The following is a 16,685-nucleotide window of genomic DNA, read 5'->3' as shown; positions in this document are numbered from 1 at the left end:
GGGCCCCAGAGCAGTGGAACAGCATGCAGCCACTCCAGGGCCATGCTACATGCGACAGCTCTTCTGCTGCCCTGGGGCACCTGCTGGAGCAGGAACCATGTGTAGCATGACCCCAGGGCAGCCAGAGCAGGCACCATGTGCAGCACACTGGGCCAACACACAGCTTGTGGGTTGACTCCAAGATCCACAGGCAGGACTGGGAGGCCAGATCTAGCCTGTGGGCCATGTCTGCTGCTCCCACCGTACAGGAAAGGAACTAAGGCAGTCAAGCAACTAACTCTATCACTAATAGTTTGTACTAACAGTACAAACATGGGGTACATGGTGTTTGTCTGGGTAGCCCCTCTCACCCAGGACATACAAGTTGTTTCCATAGTCACCTCAAAGACATGCCAATCCCTGCTTCGCCTCACTAGGTATACCACAAAGATAGTCTGCAGCACAGATAGTGCAAACTGCAACCTTTCAATTCACCCTTGGAGTAACAAGGTTTCTATTTCCACAGAGAAGAAATAAAAGTAGTAATAAGCATTTGTATACACAAGAGCCACCTGAAAGAACAAATCAGCTTCACTCTGGCTCCCACTGGGTCAGGAGTAGGACTTTCTAGATACAAAAATCTTACTGACTGATCACCACATGCATCTCCGTTGCTGCAGAGTAATCTCTGCATTCAATGTGCCCTCCAGCCTTCCAGAAAGGAAGAGGAAGGGGAAGTGGGGCAGGGTGGGAGGGAAATCCTGGCATGGATGGCCCCAAGATTTGAGACAAAATGTTACAGCATCATATCCCTGGTAGATCAATGGAGTGGCAAAAAAGAAGAATCACCAGCATAGATTAGAGGCAACTTATTTTAGAAATGAACAGAAACCATATGTTTTACATCTTGAGCTGGTCTTGTGGTTAGCTTGTGTGGGCAATGTAGAAACAACCTCAAACCAACAAATCGAAGACGAATTTGCAAAACCCCACTATTGTCTTATTTTACACTGTTAATTAAAAGATCTTCCCAAGCTGACATGGTGCAATGTTCTGAGGATTTCCCTTCCAAAAACTGGAAGGGAGACTCCAATAGTTTTAAAGAGATTACATTTATAGCTCAGACACTGAATGGAAAGAGCTCACTCGCTCTCTCCCCCCTCTCCTTTCTCTAGTCCTATTTGCCTTTCTTTCAGAAAATGGGCCTAATTTTGAAGCAAAAAATATCCTTGTTCTGAATCAGATCAAGCCCCAGGTTCACCAATACAGAGAAATCACAAAATCCAAGCTCAACCAAGGGAGCACAAAAGATGAATGAAATCTTCCACCCCAGATGTGCCTTACGGTCCTCCAAGCTGTGTGGTCTGGAGGAACATGGCCAGAGTGAGGAGCCTGGCGTTCCAATCCTGATGCAGCATCCCATTCGTTGCCTGGCCTTGAGCCAGTCACCTGAACTTGGTTTCAATTCTCGTATGTGTAAAGTAGGGATAATTCTTACCTCTGGAATTCCCAATGGTATCTTAGAGACTTAAGTTATTTAAAGTCTACACAAAGCTCCCAAAATATAAAGCACTTAGTATTAATAATAATATAACCCGAAACTTCCTTTCAAGCTGTTAAAAAGATCCTGGCTGCCAATCTGGATTTCACTCACTGTGATGAAAGCTAGAAATCCTTCATGAGTCCTGGTTTGCTTTTACTGTAAAGAGCTGTCACTCAGCTGATTTAACGTCAGGTAAACTGACAGGGAAAGAGGAAAGAAACCCAGCGTGTCAGAGTGTGGCCAGCCCAAAGAATTCCCTGCCATGGACAGCAAGTAGATGCAATAACCACATTTGAAGAAGGACAGGAGAAATTTGCCACGTGCCGTGATACTGCTAAAAAAAGGCAGTTCAGGGCAACAAGAAAGATCATGTTCAGTTCATCATTTGAAGAATTAGATAAGTCAGTCCAATCTGTAAGCAACGGTGAGACCCAGTACGGCAAGTTCCCTATTCCACTGTAGTGACGTGTTGAGAAGGCTTGGAGAACTGATGTTTCTTGTACCAGGAGCTGTTGTACCTTTGACTAGGACCTGGTTGCCCCCTGGCCCACCAAAGCATCATAACTAAGGTACATTACATACGTAGGAGCAGACAACCTGGGCACATACTTCTTTCACTTTGGACCCAAATGGCACCTCCTCTTCTAAAGGCAGTGCTTCTCCAGCCAAGTGCACTTTGAAGAATTAGAAGATGCATGACTCACCTCTATAAAGTTATTATCCTGTTGGTATTCATATGCTGCTAGCACAAAGCACTCAGGCAGTGCATTCAAACATTATTTCCTGGTGCAGCAAGTACGAAGTCAGGTGGCCATAGCAACCCTGCAAAGAAAATGGGGTTCCTCACCCTCTGGAAAGCATGACACTCACTTGCTTTTTCTAATACTGACAGCCACTGCTCATATGTGTTCCTGCAGAAACAGATTTGAAACTCAGACCCTTAATCTTAAAATTTTAAATCTTTTCAGGTTTCCTCATAGACCTTCTCATTTGTTTCAGGCTTGTATACAAGACCTTCACGTGAATGGACAAAAGCTACGATTAATTCATTGTTGATACGGTAAAAGTGATTATTCAAAAAAAGTACACTTGTGTGTGTGAGCAATGTGAGGGAATGACGGGTATTTCTCTCTCACCTCTTTGAAGCAAACAGATCCTGGGTAACACTTCCAATAACAAAGTTTTACTCTGAGGTATGTGGTTTATACCGGCAGTGCCCCTTCACTGTTTGTAGGCCTTCAGCCAGATGCACTAATAAGAAGCACTGTTATGCCCTTCTAGAGCATCATGCAACAATCTCTCAGAAAACTGCCCCTGAAAAAGAGAAGCAAAGGTTTAGCAGCTCAAGTGGCATTTTAATCCCTCCCTCTGGAACACCTGAAAGTTTTTCACCATCTCTTTCCTTGGCAACGGGCACTAGCAAGGCAGTCATTTTGGCACCAGTGTCACTTGCTGGAGCTTAAATCAAAAGACCCAGGCAGTGCCACCCTGAACCAAAATCATATTCTGCAGCTAGCATGAAGGTTTGATCCTTCTGTGATCCAGGTCTAACTAACATCATGGCCACATGCATTGATTAGAGGTCTAGAGAGCAGATCACAAATGAGGAGAGGCTGAAAGACTTGGAACTGTTGAGCATGGAGAAGAGAAGACTCAGAGGGACTTGGTGGAAGCCTATACATATATCAGGGGCATACATCAGGTCCTGGAGGAGCATCTGTTCACCAAGGCACCCGAGGAGAAGACAAGAGACAATGGGCACAAGCTGACTGAAGATCACTCCAGATTGGAAGCAAGGAAAAACTTCTTTACAAGTCAAGTGCTGAGGGTCTAGAACAGGCTCCCACCAGAGGTGGTAGTCACCCACCCTGGTGACCTTCAAAAAGCATCTTAATGCCCACCTTGCTAAGGTCATCTGACCCCAGCAATCTTTTCTGCCCACGTGCAGGGTGGCTGGACCCGATGATCTTGTACGGTCCCTTCCAGCCCCTAACATCTGTGAATCTATGAATGACATATTGTGCCAGTCTGGGGCTCTGGAATCTGACAGCTGTTTATATACAACTTGGCACCCCGTTCCTCTTTCTTTGTGGAGGATGATTATTGCTAATGGACGCTTCCGTGAGTTAAGAATGCGACATGCCAGTGTAACAAGTAGACCTGTGAAGACGTTCAGAAATGAAGTCTCTTCATCACAGACTCTTCTTGCCTGGACGCCTCTCACTTTATATTCTCCCTGCGGACAGGAGGCTGCACAGAGCTCTCGTAAGAATTAAGTGAACGGAGAAGCATTCCAGATAGGAAGATTCCTCAGCGATAAGAGCTGTTCCTGAGCAAGGAAATAAGGGAAGCATTTCTCTTCATACGCCATAGGACCCCTCAAAACAAACAGGAGGGAAGCCTTGGCCACGATGTCAAACACACCAGCTACTTGACCTCACTTCCCCAACTTCCCATTTAACCAAAATACTTGCTTCTGAACTCTGAAAAAGCACAGTCCCCGCCAACTGAAGGGAAAGGATGCTCACAGAATTAGTTCACTGAAACGCATCTGTCAGTGAAGTATCAGTCTTTCCTGGCTATTTTGAAGACCAGAGTAGAAGAGGGAGAGAATGAACAAGAGGCAGGCATTTCATTCTATGCAAACAGGATTTCATAGCAATAATGCAGTATAGGCATTTCCTTGTTATTTGATCTTGATTATTAAATCTAGGGGAAAACTGTTCAACTGAAAACACTAGAGAAAATTAAACAACTTTCACTTTAGTTCCTGGTCAGTCACTTTGTATCCTCTCATACTGGCTACAACTACAATACCGCAATAAGCCAAGCAGGAGTGCCATTCTCCCTGCCAGAGCTTTTCAGACTTTCACCAGGGCAAAACCACACCTCATTTCAGGACAGATGGGTACACAACCAGCCACTGTACCAATTTCAGTGAACTGCGTGGGTTTTCGGGCAGTGGGGCCAGACCCAAGGACTGTAGCAGGCTATTGCCATGTACTTCCAGGGATTTCTGATGGAGAGTCTGCTCCGCTCCAGATCAAAGTTTACAGGCTCTAACACAGAGCACCCCACCAAGAGACTAACTAAAAGCGTGCACCCTACTGAAAGACAATTTGATTTCTTTGGACAGGCCTCAAGTGAAGCATATTGGAGAGTGATCAGTTATATTGCCCTAGATACTGTAGACAGCAGGAAAAAGGCAGCATACCGATGGTGCTGATCAGATTTAGAGGGTGCATACCTGCTCCTAGATCCAGACGGACAGGAACAGAAGCAGTCACCAGCCTCAGGGACCTGCAGTGCCATTCAGCACCAGTCTGAGCTCAAAGATGTTGTTTCCTACCTCTTTCCCACTAGGAACATGTAAGTGTAGACAAGCCAACCGACATCTACGTGGCCCGATTTCCCAGGCAGGAGAACTTGAGTAGAAATAATCACGTGGGGTGGGGAACTGGCGAAGAACAATCTGCTGCTTGTGGACATTGCTTAGCCCCACCCCAGCCTCAAATGAAGAAAAGCAAGGCAGATTCAGTTCAAAGTAAGCAGCAGCCCATCTAGGTCCTGAGAACATTCAGAAATTGTATTTTTGGAGCCAAGTCTGGAATTTAAGTGCCCAAGGCCATCAGCTGCCCAACTGCCACTAGTTTTCAATAGCACCTCACTTACTGAGACTCCTCTTAAAGTCCCAGCAATATGGTATAGTAACACCCATGGAAGTATCCAAGGTGCTTCTGCCACCAGGAGGAAATACTGTGGTTCCAAACAGATGCACAATAGGCAACAAGGGAAGGATTCATTTGAAATTAACTGATATTCATGGATATGTCCCTACTATGGACAAAGCAGAGCAGTAACTGGGATGTAAGAAAAGGACCTCCATGTTCTGTACTAGACCTGGGATTTAAATAATGTATAGCATATTCAAGCATCTTCTAGGAAAGAAGCAGGCTCCTTCTCCATTTTACAGTCCTGGAAATTGAAAACACCATCTTGCTGAATTTAACAGAGTTCACCCTGCAGGACAAGATTACTGTTCCAAAACTAGAGGGACTAGAACAGGTTGTCAGCAGGCTCAGCTGTTCCCAGATAACACACTTCATCTTTGGTGGTGTAGGGCACAAACATCAATTTCCTAGGGACTCCACTAAAAACACCAGCTGCGCTTTGCTAACATCAAGCCCAACACCCACAGAAGATCAGAATTTCACAACATGTCACCTGTTTACAGCCCGTTTGCAAATAACGAAGCCATTTATGAAGTCATTGCATCACACACTATGGTCTGTGGACACACAGATTGCACCCTGCAGCAGTACTTAACTGCCAAGACACTTACTGCGCTAATGATTGAGGGTGTGAACTAGCTTGGGGGCCAAGAGATAAACACTCAGCCAGCCCTAAAATAAGGTGGCATCAGACTGGAGTGAAGGCTCACGTACAATGGCAGTCATCCCCTCCGCTCAGGTATGCAAGGATGCACTGGAAACTGTGTGCAAGCTATCTGAGAATATTCACATGGGAGTGGTGTCCCCAGAGCTGGGATTCCCAGCGACTGCATAGGAGTATACTGCTATTTCACTAAAATAAATAAAATTCAGTTTTGGAACAGATGTGGGCGCACATATGGAGCTGTTCTTCCCTTTTCAACAAAAGCATGTAGACTGAAGGTTCCCAAACTTTCTTATTGCATACCCCTTTCCAGATTTACCAGCTGCCCATACACCCCTATCAGCATTAGGGCCACACAAAGCTTCAGTTGCTAATTCAATTCGATGGAGATTCAGCCCGATTCAGTGGCCAAATTGAATCAGAACCTTTAGTCTCTCTGAATCAAATCAGAACCCTCTGAATCATTTCAGAGAGATTTGATAATTTGGACATAGACACAACTTTAAATGTTTGGGGTTTTTTTGTTTTTGTTTTTGTTTTTTACATACCTCTAGGTACCAGGCAGCTCGTGAACATTGAGATGGTGGGGCAGATGGAGCATCCCACAGGAGTGTGGGTAGCTCCCCAGCATACTTGGCAGCAGACCAGAAGCATTTCTGGTCCACTTCCAGGTCCACTGGGGACCACGCAGGGGGCCTCCCTGTGTCCCCCTGGCTCAGCAACTGGTGTCTCCTGGGTCTGGGGTGGGGGGGCACACTCAGCAGCGGACCAGAAGTACTTCCAGTCCACTTCCGGGTTTGCCGCCCAGCACGCAGAGGTCCCCCCGCACTCATGTGGGACGCTCCATCCACGAGCTGCGTTGGTACCTCAAGGTATGTAGAAGAAAAAAAAAACCCAAACATTTAAAAAGCTGTATCTGTGGCCAAATCGCCAATTCTCCAAATCAGCATCAAATCTTTAGATTCGGATGCAGCTGAATTGAGTCGGGACAGTGATCCAAATCAACAAATCAAATCACTGTCCCCAATTCGGGCCAAATCTGAATCAAATATAGCCTGTTTTGCATACCCCTACAGCATATGTTTTATATTTTAGCCCCTTACATGCCAAGTATTAGAATGAAAATTAAGTCTGTCATTACACAATTTCTCCCACATGCCCCCAGAGATGTCTTGCATACCCCCAGAGGTAAATATACCACAGTTTGGGAAACTCTGATGTAGATAATACAAGTAGACAGGACTTCCAGTGAAGAGGGAAAGCCAGAGCATTCAGTACTTTAATCTGCAGGACTGCTTTATTCTTTTTATTCAATAGCAATTGGCTACAAAGGGCCTAGGTCACTTGGAAAATGCAACCAACAACTTGAAAGTAGCTTCTACAATAGCAGCTTGCATGTGCCTCCTGCTATGGATCAGTGGTCTCCAAACTTTTTTGATCATGCACCTCTATCAGTAAAAAAATTTGAGCACACACCCCCAATATGTACGTTGCAATACGCTAAAAGCGAACAAACAAGTGAGGGCGCTACTGTCAACCCCTCCGCATTGTGGAACTCCCACTCTTCCCTCAGGATACCTTGCATACCGTACGTGACACATGACCATCTGACATACGGGCGCCAGTGTCAATCCGTATATTAAATATTAGTAAAGCTTAATTTCTTTCTTATTTTTTGGATAAAAAATAAATATAAATAGAAGTTCTAATATTTTCTTCCCATGCCCCAATGAATGGTCTTGCGCGCACCCCACTTTGGAGACCACTGCCCTAGATGATGTACTTCAGCACCTTGGCAGAGTTCTTGTGTACCAGGTACTTTTCCTTCATTGTAGTCAAACAAGAGTATTTTCCACTGCCACAAGGTAGGTTTGATCATAATTAACAAGATACCTGTGGAACCCCTCTCACCATAGTAACAGAGTATCTTGAGCACATGCATAAGGGACTACTATAAGCCATCCAAAACAGGCAAGGGACATCATTCCCAGATCAAGTCCCTATAAGCCTTCTTCCTACTACAGCCAACACCTGTATTTGACTAGAACAGGGGTGTCAAACTCACTTGGGGCTTTATGGCTCAATCTGAACTGCAGAATACCAGATCCAGCCCAGGGCACAAAGGCTACCACTACGGCCACAACAGTGGCAAGGGGTAGGGCAGTGGCCAAGCTCACTGCTGATGGCTGTGCCCAGCCAGGCTAAAGAGTCCCAGATCTGTAGCACACCCACCCATTCAACCAGCAATGCTCATCAGGAGCCCAGCAGGCTCGATTAAAAAGGTTCCATGGGCCAGATCCAGCCTGTGGGCTGAATTCTGGCCCCTCTGGATTAGGATAGCCACTGAACAACCTCTGCCTCAGGAGTCAGCAGCCTATGCTCCACAGGCTAGATCAAACCCACCAAGTGATTGCATCTGGCCTCCAAAGACTGAACATCAGCAGCAATGCATTATGGGAAATGGAAGCAGGTCAGATCCTGACCCGCCTACGGGCCAAGGTCTGACAATACACCCTGCCACTCCTGAAAGGAGTCCCAGCAATTCCCGTCCTAGTGATGCATGGGCAAGCTGCAACTTCAAGCGTTCTGCATCATCTTCCAACTCAAAATGTTTCACGAAAATAGTAGGAATCTGGACACAAGGCCCCTTGGTCCATAGCACCATATTTACAGACAGAAAACTAAAATGTAGAGCAGGGGTAGGCAAAATACAGCCTGCGGGCCAGATGTGGCCTGCGAGGCCATTCTATTCAGCCTGCAGGGCCCCTAAAAAATGTAGTAAATTAATATTTCTCTGCCCTTGGTTCCTGCCAAAAATGACAGGAACCAAGGGCAGTAGGACCCAGGGGAAGCTCAGCGGGCTCCAACAGCAAGGCCCACCCAGCTCTGCCCCCCAGCCAGGGTTTCTGGCCTGGGAGCATGTGGCTGCCCCACACTGGAACCACAGGTAAGCTGGGGGCAGGGGACCCCAGCAGGGAAGGAGCAGGGAGAAAAAGCAGCCACTTCCCCACCCAGTGGCAGGCACCCTGTGCTGCAGATGCTCGCACAACGCATGGGGCTGCCTGTGCGAACAGCTGGTAGCGCCAGCCATGGGGCAAGGGCGGGGGCGCTTTTCCCCGGGCTCCTTCCCTGCACGGAAAGAAGCAGCCCTTCACCTGCCCCATGGCCGGCGCCCCACGCTGCAGGCACTTACAGCCCGGGGCTGTTCGGAGCAGACACAGGCAGCCCCAGGCAGGCTGTGAGCGGCTGCAGCATGGGGCACCAGGCATGGGGCTGCTCCCCTCCCCCCCCATGCTCAGCACCAGCTTATAACCTGGCCCTACTGCCAGCCTGGCAGTGGGGCTGGGTTACAAGCTGGTGCTGAGTGGAGGGAGGAGCAGCTCCTTGCTTGCCGTGTGGCTGGTACCCCACACTGCAGCCACTCGTAGCCCACCTAGGGCTGTCTGGAGTAGGCACAAGCAGTCACATGTGGACTGCAAGCGGCTGCAGCATGAGGCACTGGCCATGGGGTGGGGGAGGGGCCACTTTCCCCCCGCACTCAGCACCAGCTTATTCCCTGCTGGCAAGCAGGGGGTCAGGGCTGTGCGCTGCCCCCCACCTGTACCGCAGGGCTGGGGGGCACTGGGTGTGAGCTGGTGAGGAGCCAGTGGGAACACAGGGCCCGCACCAGTGCCCCTGGGTCAACGCCAGCAGGGCCCAGAGCAGGGTGGCAGGAGTGCGGTGTGCCAGCTGGCAGGGGCTCTATGGAGCCAGGCCAGCTCCCCCCGCTCCCTGCTGGTGCAGCCCAGCCCAGCTCCACAGACCCCTGCCAGCCTGCACCCCACTTTGGGCCCACTGATGCTGGCCCTGATCCCAAAGACGGTGACCAGGGGGCGGGGCACCTGTCAAGGGGCAGGGCTACCCATGCAGCCCTCGACAGCCTGCCAAAACTAGGTAAGCGGCCCTCCGCCTGAAATAATTGCCCGCAACCCAAAGTCACCTGCCCAGAACCCCTGGCAGAACTAAAATTAGCATCATCCCTTGTACTTTCCAGCCATCTCTTCAAGTATTGGTTTGGGGGGGGGGGGTAGTGGCGAGAGTAAAGATGTGATATATAAAAAATAAAAATAAACTCACTATCTCCCCTCCACCAAAATAGAAAATCAGATGAGTCACCAAATTAGAGGCAAGGAATGAGCTAGAAGCTTCCCATACTAGCAAGGGAGGGTACAGTGACAGAAGGTATAGGGAGAGATGCCAGAACATATAAGAGCTTCCCAATCCCCCCACGCATGGAAGGCACATGAAGTGAAAGGAAAGGCTTGGACATTACATATTCCCAATGCCTGCAACCACTAGTGCCAGTTAGCAGGTGCTGCTTCCCTGCCCAGGAGAAACCATGGCCTCCAAGCTTTACAGTTCATTACCAATGCCTCACTTCAATGCTCAGCATTTGCTAAACTTTCTGAATAATTCATGCATGCATGGTGTGGCAGAGAAGAGACATGTTGGGACAAAAACCAGGCCACTGGAAATATCAGGAGGCAATAAATGGAGACAATAGAAATGGTGTCAGATCCTCCCTCATTTTAAAATAGGAAAGGCAAAAAAAAAATAAAATAAAAAAATATTTATTCAATAGCAATTGGCTACAAAATTCCATACTACAGAAACATCCCCTAAACACTATGGGATATCTTCAGCAAAAGTTGTTTCTACTGAGAGCAACAACAAACCCAGCAAGATGCAATGTTACTGCTCCTTCCATTATATGTAGGGAAACTCATGCGCCTGAGAGAGCTGGTGAAAGAAACCAGGAGAAAAAAAATTTTCAATCTGGATTTGGAGAATCTGACTTATATCTGTTTAGACCAGGTCAGTCTTTCCCAGTACAGAGTGCCTGACAGCATTCATTTTAACAAGCAGAGTGGGCTGCGTGATGAGACTAACCTAGGGGAAAAAAAAAACAAAAACCAAACAGAGTAGGAGAGAGCTCTTGCCAAGGGCTACCTTGTGGCCTATATATAGTGCCATTTAACAGGGCTCATACTTGGGGCTGGAGGATTCCAGGCAGTTAGAGCAGAGATGCCAGCTGAACGCAACCCTTTCATAGCAATCTGGATCACATCCCCACCCTCCTCCAGCTACTTACACCACTCCTGCTGTCAGATACCTGCCACATAAAAAACACAGTACATCACTCATGTCCAGTCTCCAAGCATTTTATGCCACAGGATCTCATACTAACACCCCTCAGCCTCTTATTTAACTAGCACAGCACTATACCCTGCCCCCCAGCCAAGGTTTACTGCTGTTGTCATCCATCTGCCTCACAGCTCATCATCACAACTTAGCAGCAGGTGACAAAAGGAAAAGTAAACAGAACAAAGCCACAGAAACTATGGGGAGAGAGCAAGAGCATGCAAGAGATGATGCTGGGGCAAAGACATTTCTACAGGCCCCCCAACTGAACCCTCAGCCAACAAAAAGGAAATTTATCACATTTAGAATAAGTTATATGACACAAGAATCTAGCTTGTGTTTATATCTTACAGAAAAAAAAGTGCATTGTAATAAGGGTGAAACACTAACAGACACCACCAACAGCAAGTTCTACTAAGACCACCCCAATGGTTCTGCCAAACACCTCTCCTGATGCAGGATTTCTACACAGTGCTTTAGTGGAGGGTTGTAGACTAGCAACTACGTGACCTCAAAAATGCCGGCTTATACTGAACGCCAGGAACTAGTGAAGCCATTGGATTTTTCACTGGAAATAGATTCTTACTTGTGCTGACACTGAACAGATGGGGTCATAGGTTTACAATAGCCAATGTAACCTTCCAAGGTAGGTTACAAAACCCCCATGCTTAACATAGGCCAAAATGGTAGATGCAAGTTAAATCATCATATAAGATGTGGCTGTAGTGCTTTACACCTTATGGAAAAAGCTAGGGGTTAAATTCTATTCTTTAATCACAACAGATTGACTCTACATTACTCACTAGGTGTTACTCCACTGACTTCCACCAAGGTAATCAGAAGAGGAGGCTAAGTAATTTAAGCCACTTGAGGAGCCATCGTTTTAGAGTAGGAGAAAAGAAGAGAGACAAGGAAAAAGCGTGCTAACTGGAACTGCTACCCATTCAACCTCTGGGAGAATGACCCTGCCATTCTGCGAGAGCTCCTACTTTTTCTAAATCCTCATTTTGTAAAGTTGACACCAAATGCATTTTTAATTGTGAGACAAGGTTCTTTAGATAAGTGTGGTATCTTTTAAAAATCAGACCAACTAAATAGTTGGGGAAGTTGTTCTTTGCAAGCTTTTGGGCACAAACACCCTTCTTCAGGCATAGGGAAAGTCTTTCATTGTAACCCGCTTCAGAATGATCTCAGATCTCCAGCAGATAGCACAACCCCAATCTTTATTTGGAAGCATGCCAAGGGAGGCATTTTGCAGGCAAGGTCTTTGAAGAATTCAATATTCACTAGCTATGTGATTGTTCCAACCTATTAGCACACGTGCATACATATACACACTATGCCTACTAGCATGATGCTGTTAAATGCAGTTAGTCACGTAGGCTCTGATCCAAAATCTAGTGAAGTCAACGCAGACTCTCACCAACTTCCATAGATGATGAATCAATCGCAAAAGTGTTTAGTCATACTCTTGCCCAATGTAGAGATGAACTCCCAAACATTTCAATGGAACTAGGCTAGACATCCAAGGCATTTATTCAGTCGCGGCTAGAAAGCAATTCAGTCATAAAACATTCTTATCTACAGAAATATTGCTGGCACTATCTTCCTGCCACAATTCAGATATAGTTGCAAAGTCTTATCACCGTATAGGCATGTAACTGGGCTTTGTTACTACAGGACTGGAATGATCACAGCCGATTTCAACAAAGATGCCAAGGATTATGAGCTAAGAATACGCAAAGCCAAGTGCCACATCCTGGAGAAGCCCATGAGTACAAGCCACTGGAGAAATGCAAAAAAAAAAAAAAAATATATATATATATATCTCTCTCACATTAAGTCACTGTAACAAAATATTTGTCTCACAGCATGATCCTGACAATGAAAATGCAAGTATTCCTTGGACAGCCAGTCTTTGTTAACAGATTCACTGGAACTGCAGTTTGATTAATCCAGCAGTGTAAAACTACAATTTTCTCTATTCCACTACATGACTGGCTATAGCCAGAATATACTGACTTGGAGAACATACCGCCAAACAGAGTACTTGTGTCAAGCAGGAAAATGCTCTGTTACATATACAGAGACAAACACGGCACTTTAAGACATCAGATTTCAGCCCTAAAGAATAAACATTGTCCAGATACTTTAAAAGACATGCATCCACAGCGTGAGTTTCAATGCCTGAAACATAGAACCTCTAGGGTAAGATTTCAAGCATAAAGGAACTAAACATTTGCAACTCAGAATTTGACCCAAAGGAGAGAAAGAACAGAAATAAACCCCCAACAGCTGCAGCTCACTTACGAAGAACCCTTTGGTGACAAACCAGCACGCACAAGCAATGAACAGGAATGTCACCTGTCCTACTGGAACGGGTGATCCCATCCCAAAATAGCCCATGGAGCAGGCAGGATACCATATGGCAGTGTCAAGATGCAAGGTGACAGCATCATTGAAACACATACCAATACATCCTACAGGAAACACAGCCATGAGGGATGGATATCGAAAGCTTCATCCCAGTTGTGGGGATGGAGGGGGAAAGAGGAAACAGGAACAAAATCTAATCCAAAATACAGAAGTAAAGGGATGCATTTAGATTACAACATCTCTCAGTGGTGTGCTTAAAAAGCATGAAAGAAGACTCAAGTCAGCCGGTGAAAATATCCATAGTTTAGGCCATTCTAGAGTAGGAAAAAAAAAGGAGTTACTTTATCAAAGAAATTACATAAAGAAAATGGCCTCTCCAGGTCATTCTGCAGGCAGAACAGAGTTTAGTTCTGCCTGCATAGCTAAGCTCCAACCATATTCTATCCATATCACCAACCCAGGGATGCAACAGGTCTCAGCAAAACAAGTGCACCACAGTTTGGTCCCAGCTATACAAGCAAAACTATGTGATGATGTGATCTGATCAGGATGGGATAGGGCAGAAAAAAGGAGGAGGGGGGCTAAGATCAAAATACAGTGTCCCCTGAGCTGGTAGTGCTGTGTATTGTAAGGTGGACAACTGACCCATTTCCAGCAAGGGGAAAGTGAGCCAACTGGAGTGTCAAGCTCTGGTTCCCTTATTCTGTAATGGAGAAAGGCAAATAAGAGAGAGTCAGGAATATTTAGTCATCCTGACTCAAAAACCCCGATTTTCAAAGAAAGACCTTAGTAAAAATCCCCCACTTCACTTCGCATAAGCTGGCTGCAGGAGTACAACAATGAAGCATAAAGACTGAGCCAGCAAGGAAGCTATAGGGCAGGTCCAAGGTGAGCGACACTAACCGTACAAGGAGTCTAAAATCTACCCCAACCATGCAATTTCCTTGCCTTTATACAAAGAAGGCTCATCTAGCAGCTCACTGCAGCATGCCAGGCAGCAGCATTACCAGCCTCCTTCAAGGCTCCTTCCCTACTGAATCCACACTTCAGAACAGGGTTTGTTATTTAAAAATAAATATCTGGGTGGATTTAAAACACACGTGCAAAGCTGATGCTGCTTTGCAGGCAGACAGTGCAGTGAGGCTCAGCCCTTCAAAACAGGTGTCAAAGGTACACAGGTAACAGGTTTGGTGTTTGCACACGTTAGGGGAACTATCTGTAGCTGTGCCTCAAACATACGGATGGAAGAACAGCAGCACCGACTCCTTTTCAGGAGGTAAGAAGCACTTATGGAGGATACACCTATTCAGCATTAGGTTACAGGCAAAACAAGTGATGAGTTCAGAGCGCTCTCACCCTGATAAACGGAAGGAAAAGCTATTTCTAGCAAACTCTCAGGGTCCCACTGCAAGTAGCAGAACACAGCTAGCAATGTTGTGAAGTGCATGCAATATCCGTGGAGAACAAGGTCCTGGGAACAATGGGTGGATGGCATCTAGCCCAAAGAGAAAGGGTCACGGAGCCACGCTGCACAAGACGCTTCCCGGGCGAGAAGGACACGGTCCAGTACTGGACCTGCCTGCCTCTCAGAGCAATTTTTCACCCTGCCAGAGAAGTCGGAACTAGAAGAGCCACGTTCACGATCCTCTGCGTCCGTTTGCTTAAAATCGCCTGCCTGGAAAAAAATATATATATTTCTAGAGGCAAAGCTTTCCCTCCCCCACTCCAGCACGAGCAGAGAGGTTCAGGAGGGAGCGACAGTGCAGCGCCCTGCCAGAGCTGGGTGGGAAGATAAGTGTCCCTTTCAAGGAGCAGGCGACCTGCGCACCCGCGCCATCCCCCTGCCCCGGCCGAAACGCGGGGCCGGCGAGGACCAGCACAGCCCCTTCCTGGCCGGGCGGGGGGCGGGCGCTCACCTGCAGCTGCCCCCCGCAGGCACCTCGCACCCCGACCGGCCAGGAAACCCCCCGGGCCTGGCTCAGGGTGGGCTGACGGAGACCCGCCGGGCTGGCAGGGCCCCAGGCCAGGTGCAGCCCCCGCCCCCGCCAGCCCCTTACTCTTGAGCGCCGCAATGAGCGTCTTCCCGTCCTTGAGCAGCTCCTTGATGAACTTGTTGGTCTTGTCCAGCTCGGCCTCGTGGGACTTGAGCGTGTCTCGGAACTGCGGGCTGTCCAGGCAGCAGTCGCTGAACTCCAGGGCAGGTAATCCCATGGCGCCTCCCGCGGGACCTGCGACCTGCCTGCCTGCCTGCCCCGGGCGAGCGGGGACTCAGCGAGGCCGCGGCGGGGCGGCCGCCTCACGCGCCGGGCGGGCACGAGGCGGGGGCGCGGCGGGCGGCGGGGCACTGCTCATGGCCGGGGCTGCCCGGCTGCACTCAGCGGCCTCGCTCCGCAGCGCCGGCGGCTCAGCCCCGCCGGCCGCCGCGGCCAATGGGTGCGCGCCGCTCCCCCGTCGGCAGGAGCGCGGCGCGGGGGCCGCTACGAGCGCGATCCCCATTGGGCTGCCGGGGGCCGCTCAAGAGCAACAGACACCGCCCCCTACGCCCCCCGCAGCCAATCGGCGGCCGGGCGGCTGGGGGGGCGGGGCCAAGGCTGCACGGGGGCAACCGCCGGCTCTTAAAGGCGCCGCGGCGGGAGGGAGGAGTAAGGGTTGGGGACACACGGGGCTGGTCAGCGAGGAGTGTGGGGGGTGCAGGGTGGGGGGGAATGTTAGGTGTGTTTATAGGCGTGGTGGGGGTGTAAAGTGAGTCGGGGGGTGTAAGGTGAGGCTGGGGGGGGTTGCAAGGTGGGGGGAGAGGTGTCCCTTCTCCTTGTTCGTGAGGCTCAGATGGGCCCAGATAGGGTGTTACAGTGGATGTGTGTAGGGGGTGGGTGTGTAGGATGTGAGGGTATGGAGGGGGCCGTACAGTATGTGGAGGAAGGTGTGTTGGATGTGAGGGTCTCCCTTTTCCCTAAGGCTCAGATGGGCCCAGACTGTGTGGGGAGGGGGTGGATGTGTAGGGTGTGAGTGGGAGGAAGGTGTGTGAGGGAGGTGTGTAGTGGGGTGTGTGTATGTGTGGGGGGGTAGGGTATGTAAAAGTGAGGTGTCCCTTCTCCCTGTTCCTGAGGCTCAGGCAGACCCAGATCGTGTGTGTGTGTACACAGGAATCTTGCTGCTACGGAAAATTTGAACATCCTGGGAAAATTCTTCCATTTTGAAAAAAGCAGCCAGC

General features: G+C 48.4%; 1 protein-coding gene across 3 annotated transcripts in view; it reads right to left on the bottom strand.

Moving 5' to 3' along the window:
* The window catches only part of ARHGAP26 (Rho GTPase activating protein 26), a 326,765-nt gene extending 310,809 nt beyond the window's left edge, over positions 1–15,956 (bottom strand). For all 3 annotated transcript variants that reach the window (XR_016438391.1, XM_090020915.1, XM_090020916.1), the window contains exon 1: positions 15,532–15,956. Coding sequence is in view for 2 of the 3 variants with exons in the window: in XM_090020915.1 (XP_089877041.1) it covers positions 15,532–15,685 (154 nt within the window). In the remaining variant the exon portion in view is untranslated. The remainder of the gene's footprint in view (positions 1–15,531) is intronic.
* Between the last annotated feature and the right edge of the window lie 729 nt (positions 15,957–16,685).

The sequence above is a fragment of the Crocodylus siamensis genome, chromosome 10 (genome assembly GCF_052110815.1).
Source record: "Crocodylus siamensis isolate JL-2025a chromosome 10, ASM5211081v1, whole genome shotgun sequence".
Classification (NCBI taxonomy): Eukaryota; Metazoa; Chordata; order Crocodylia; family Crocodylidae; genus Crocodylus; species Crocodylus siamensis.
Note: the sequence above shows the minus strand (reverse complement) of the source record. Positions and strands in the feature narration are given on the sequence as shown.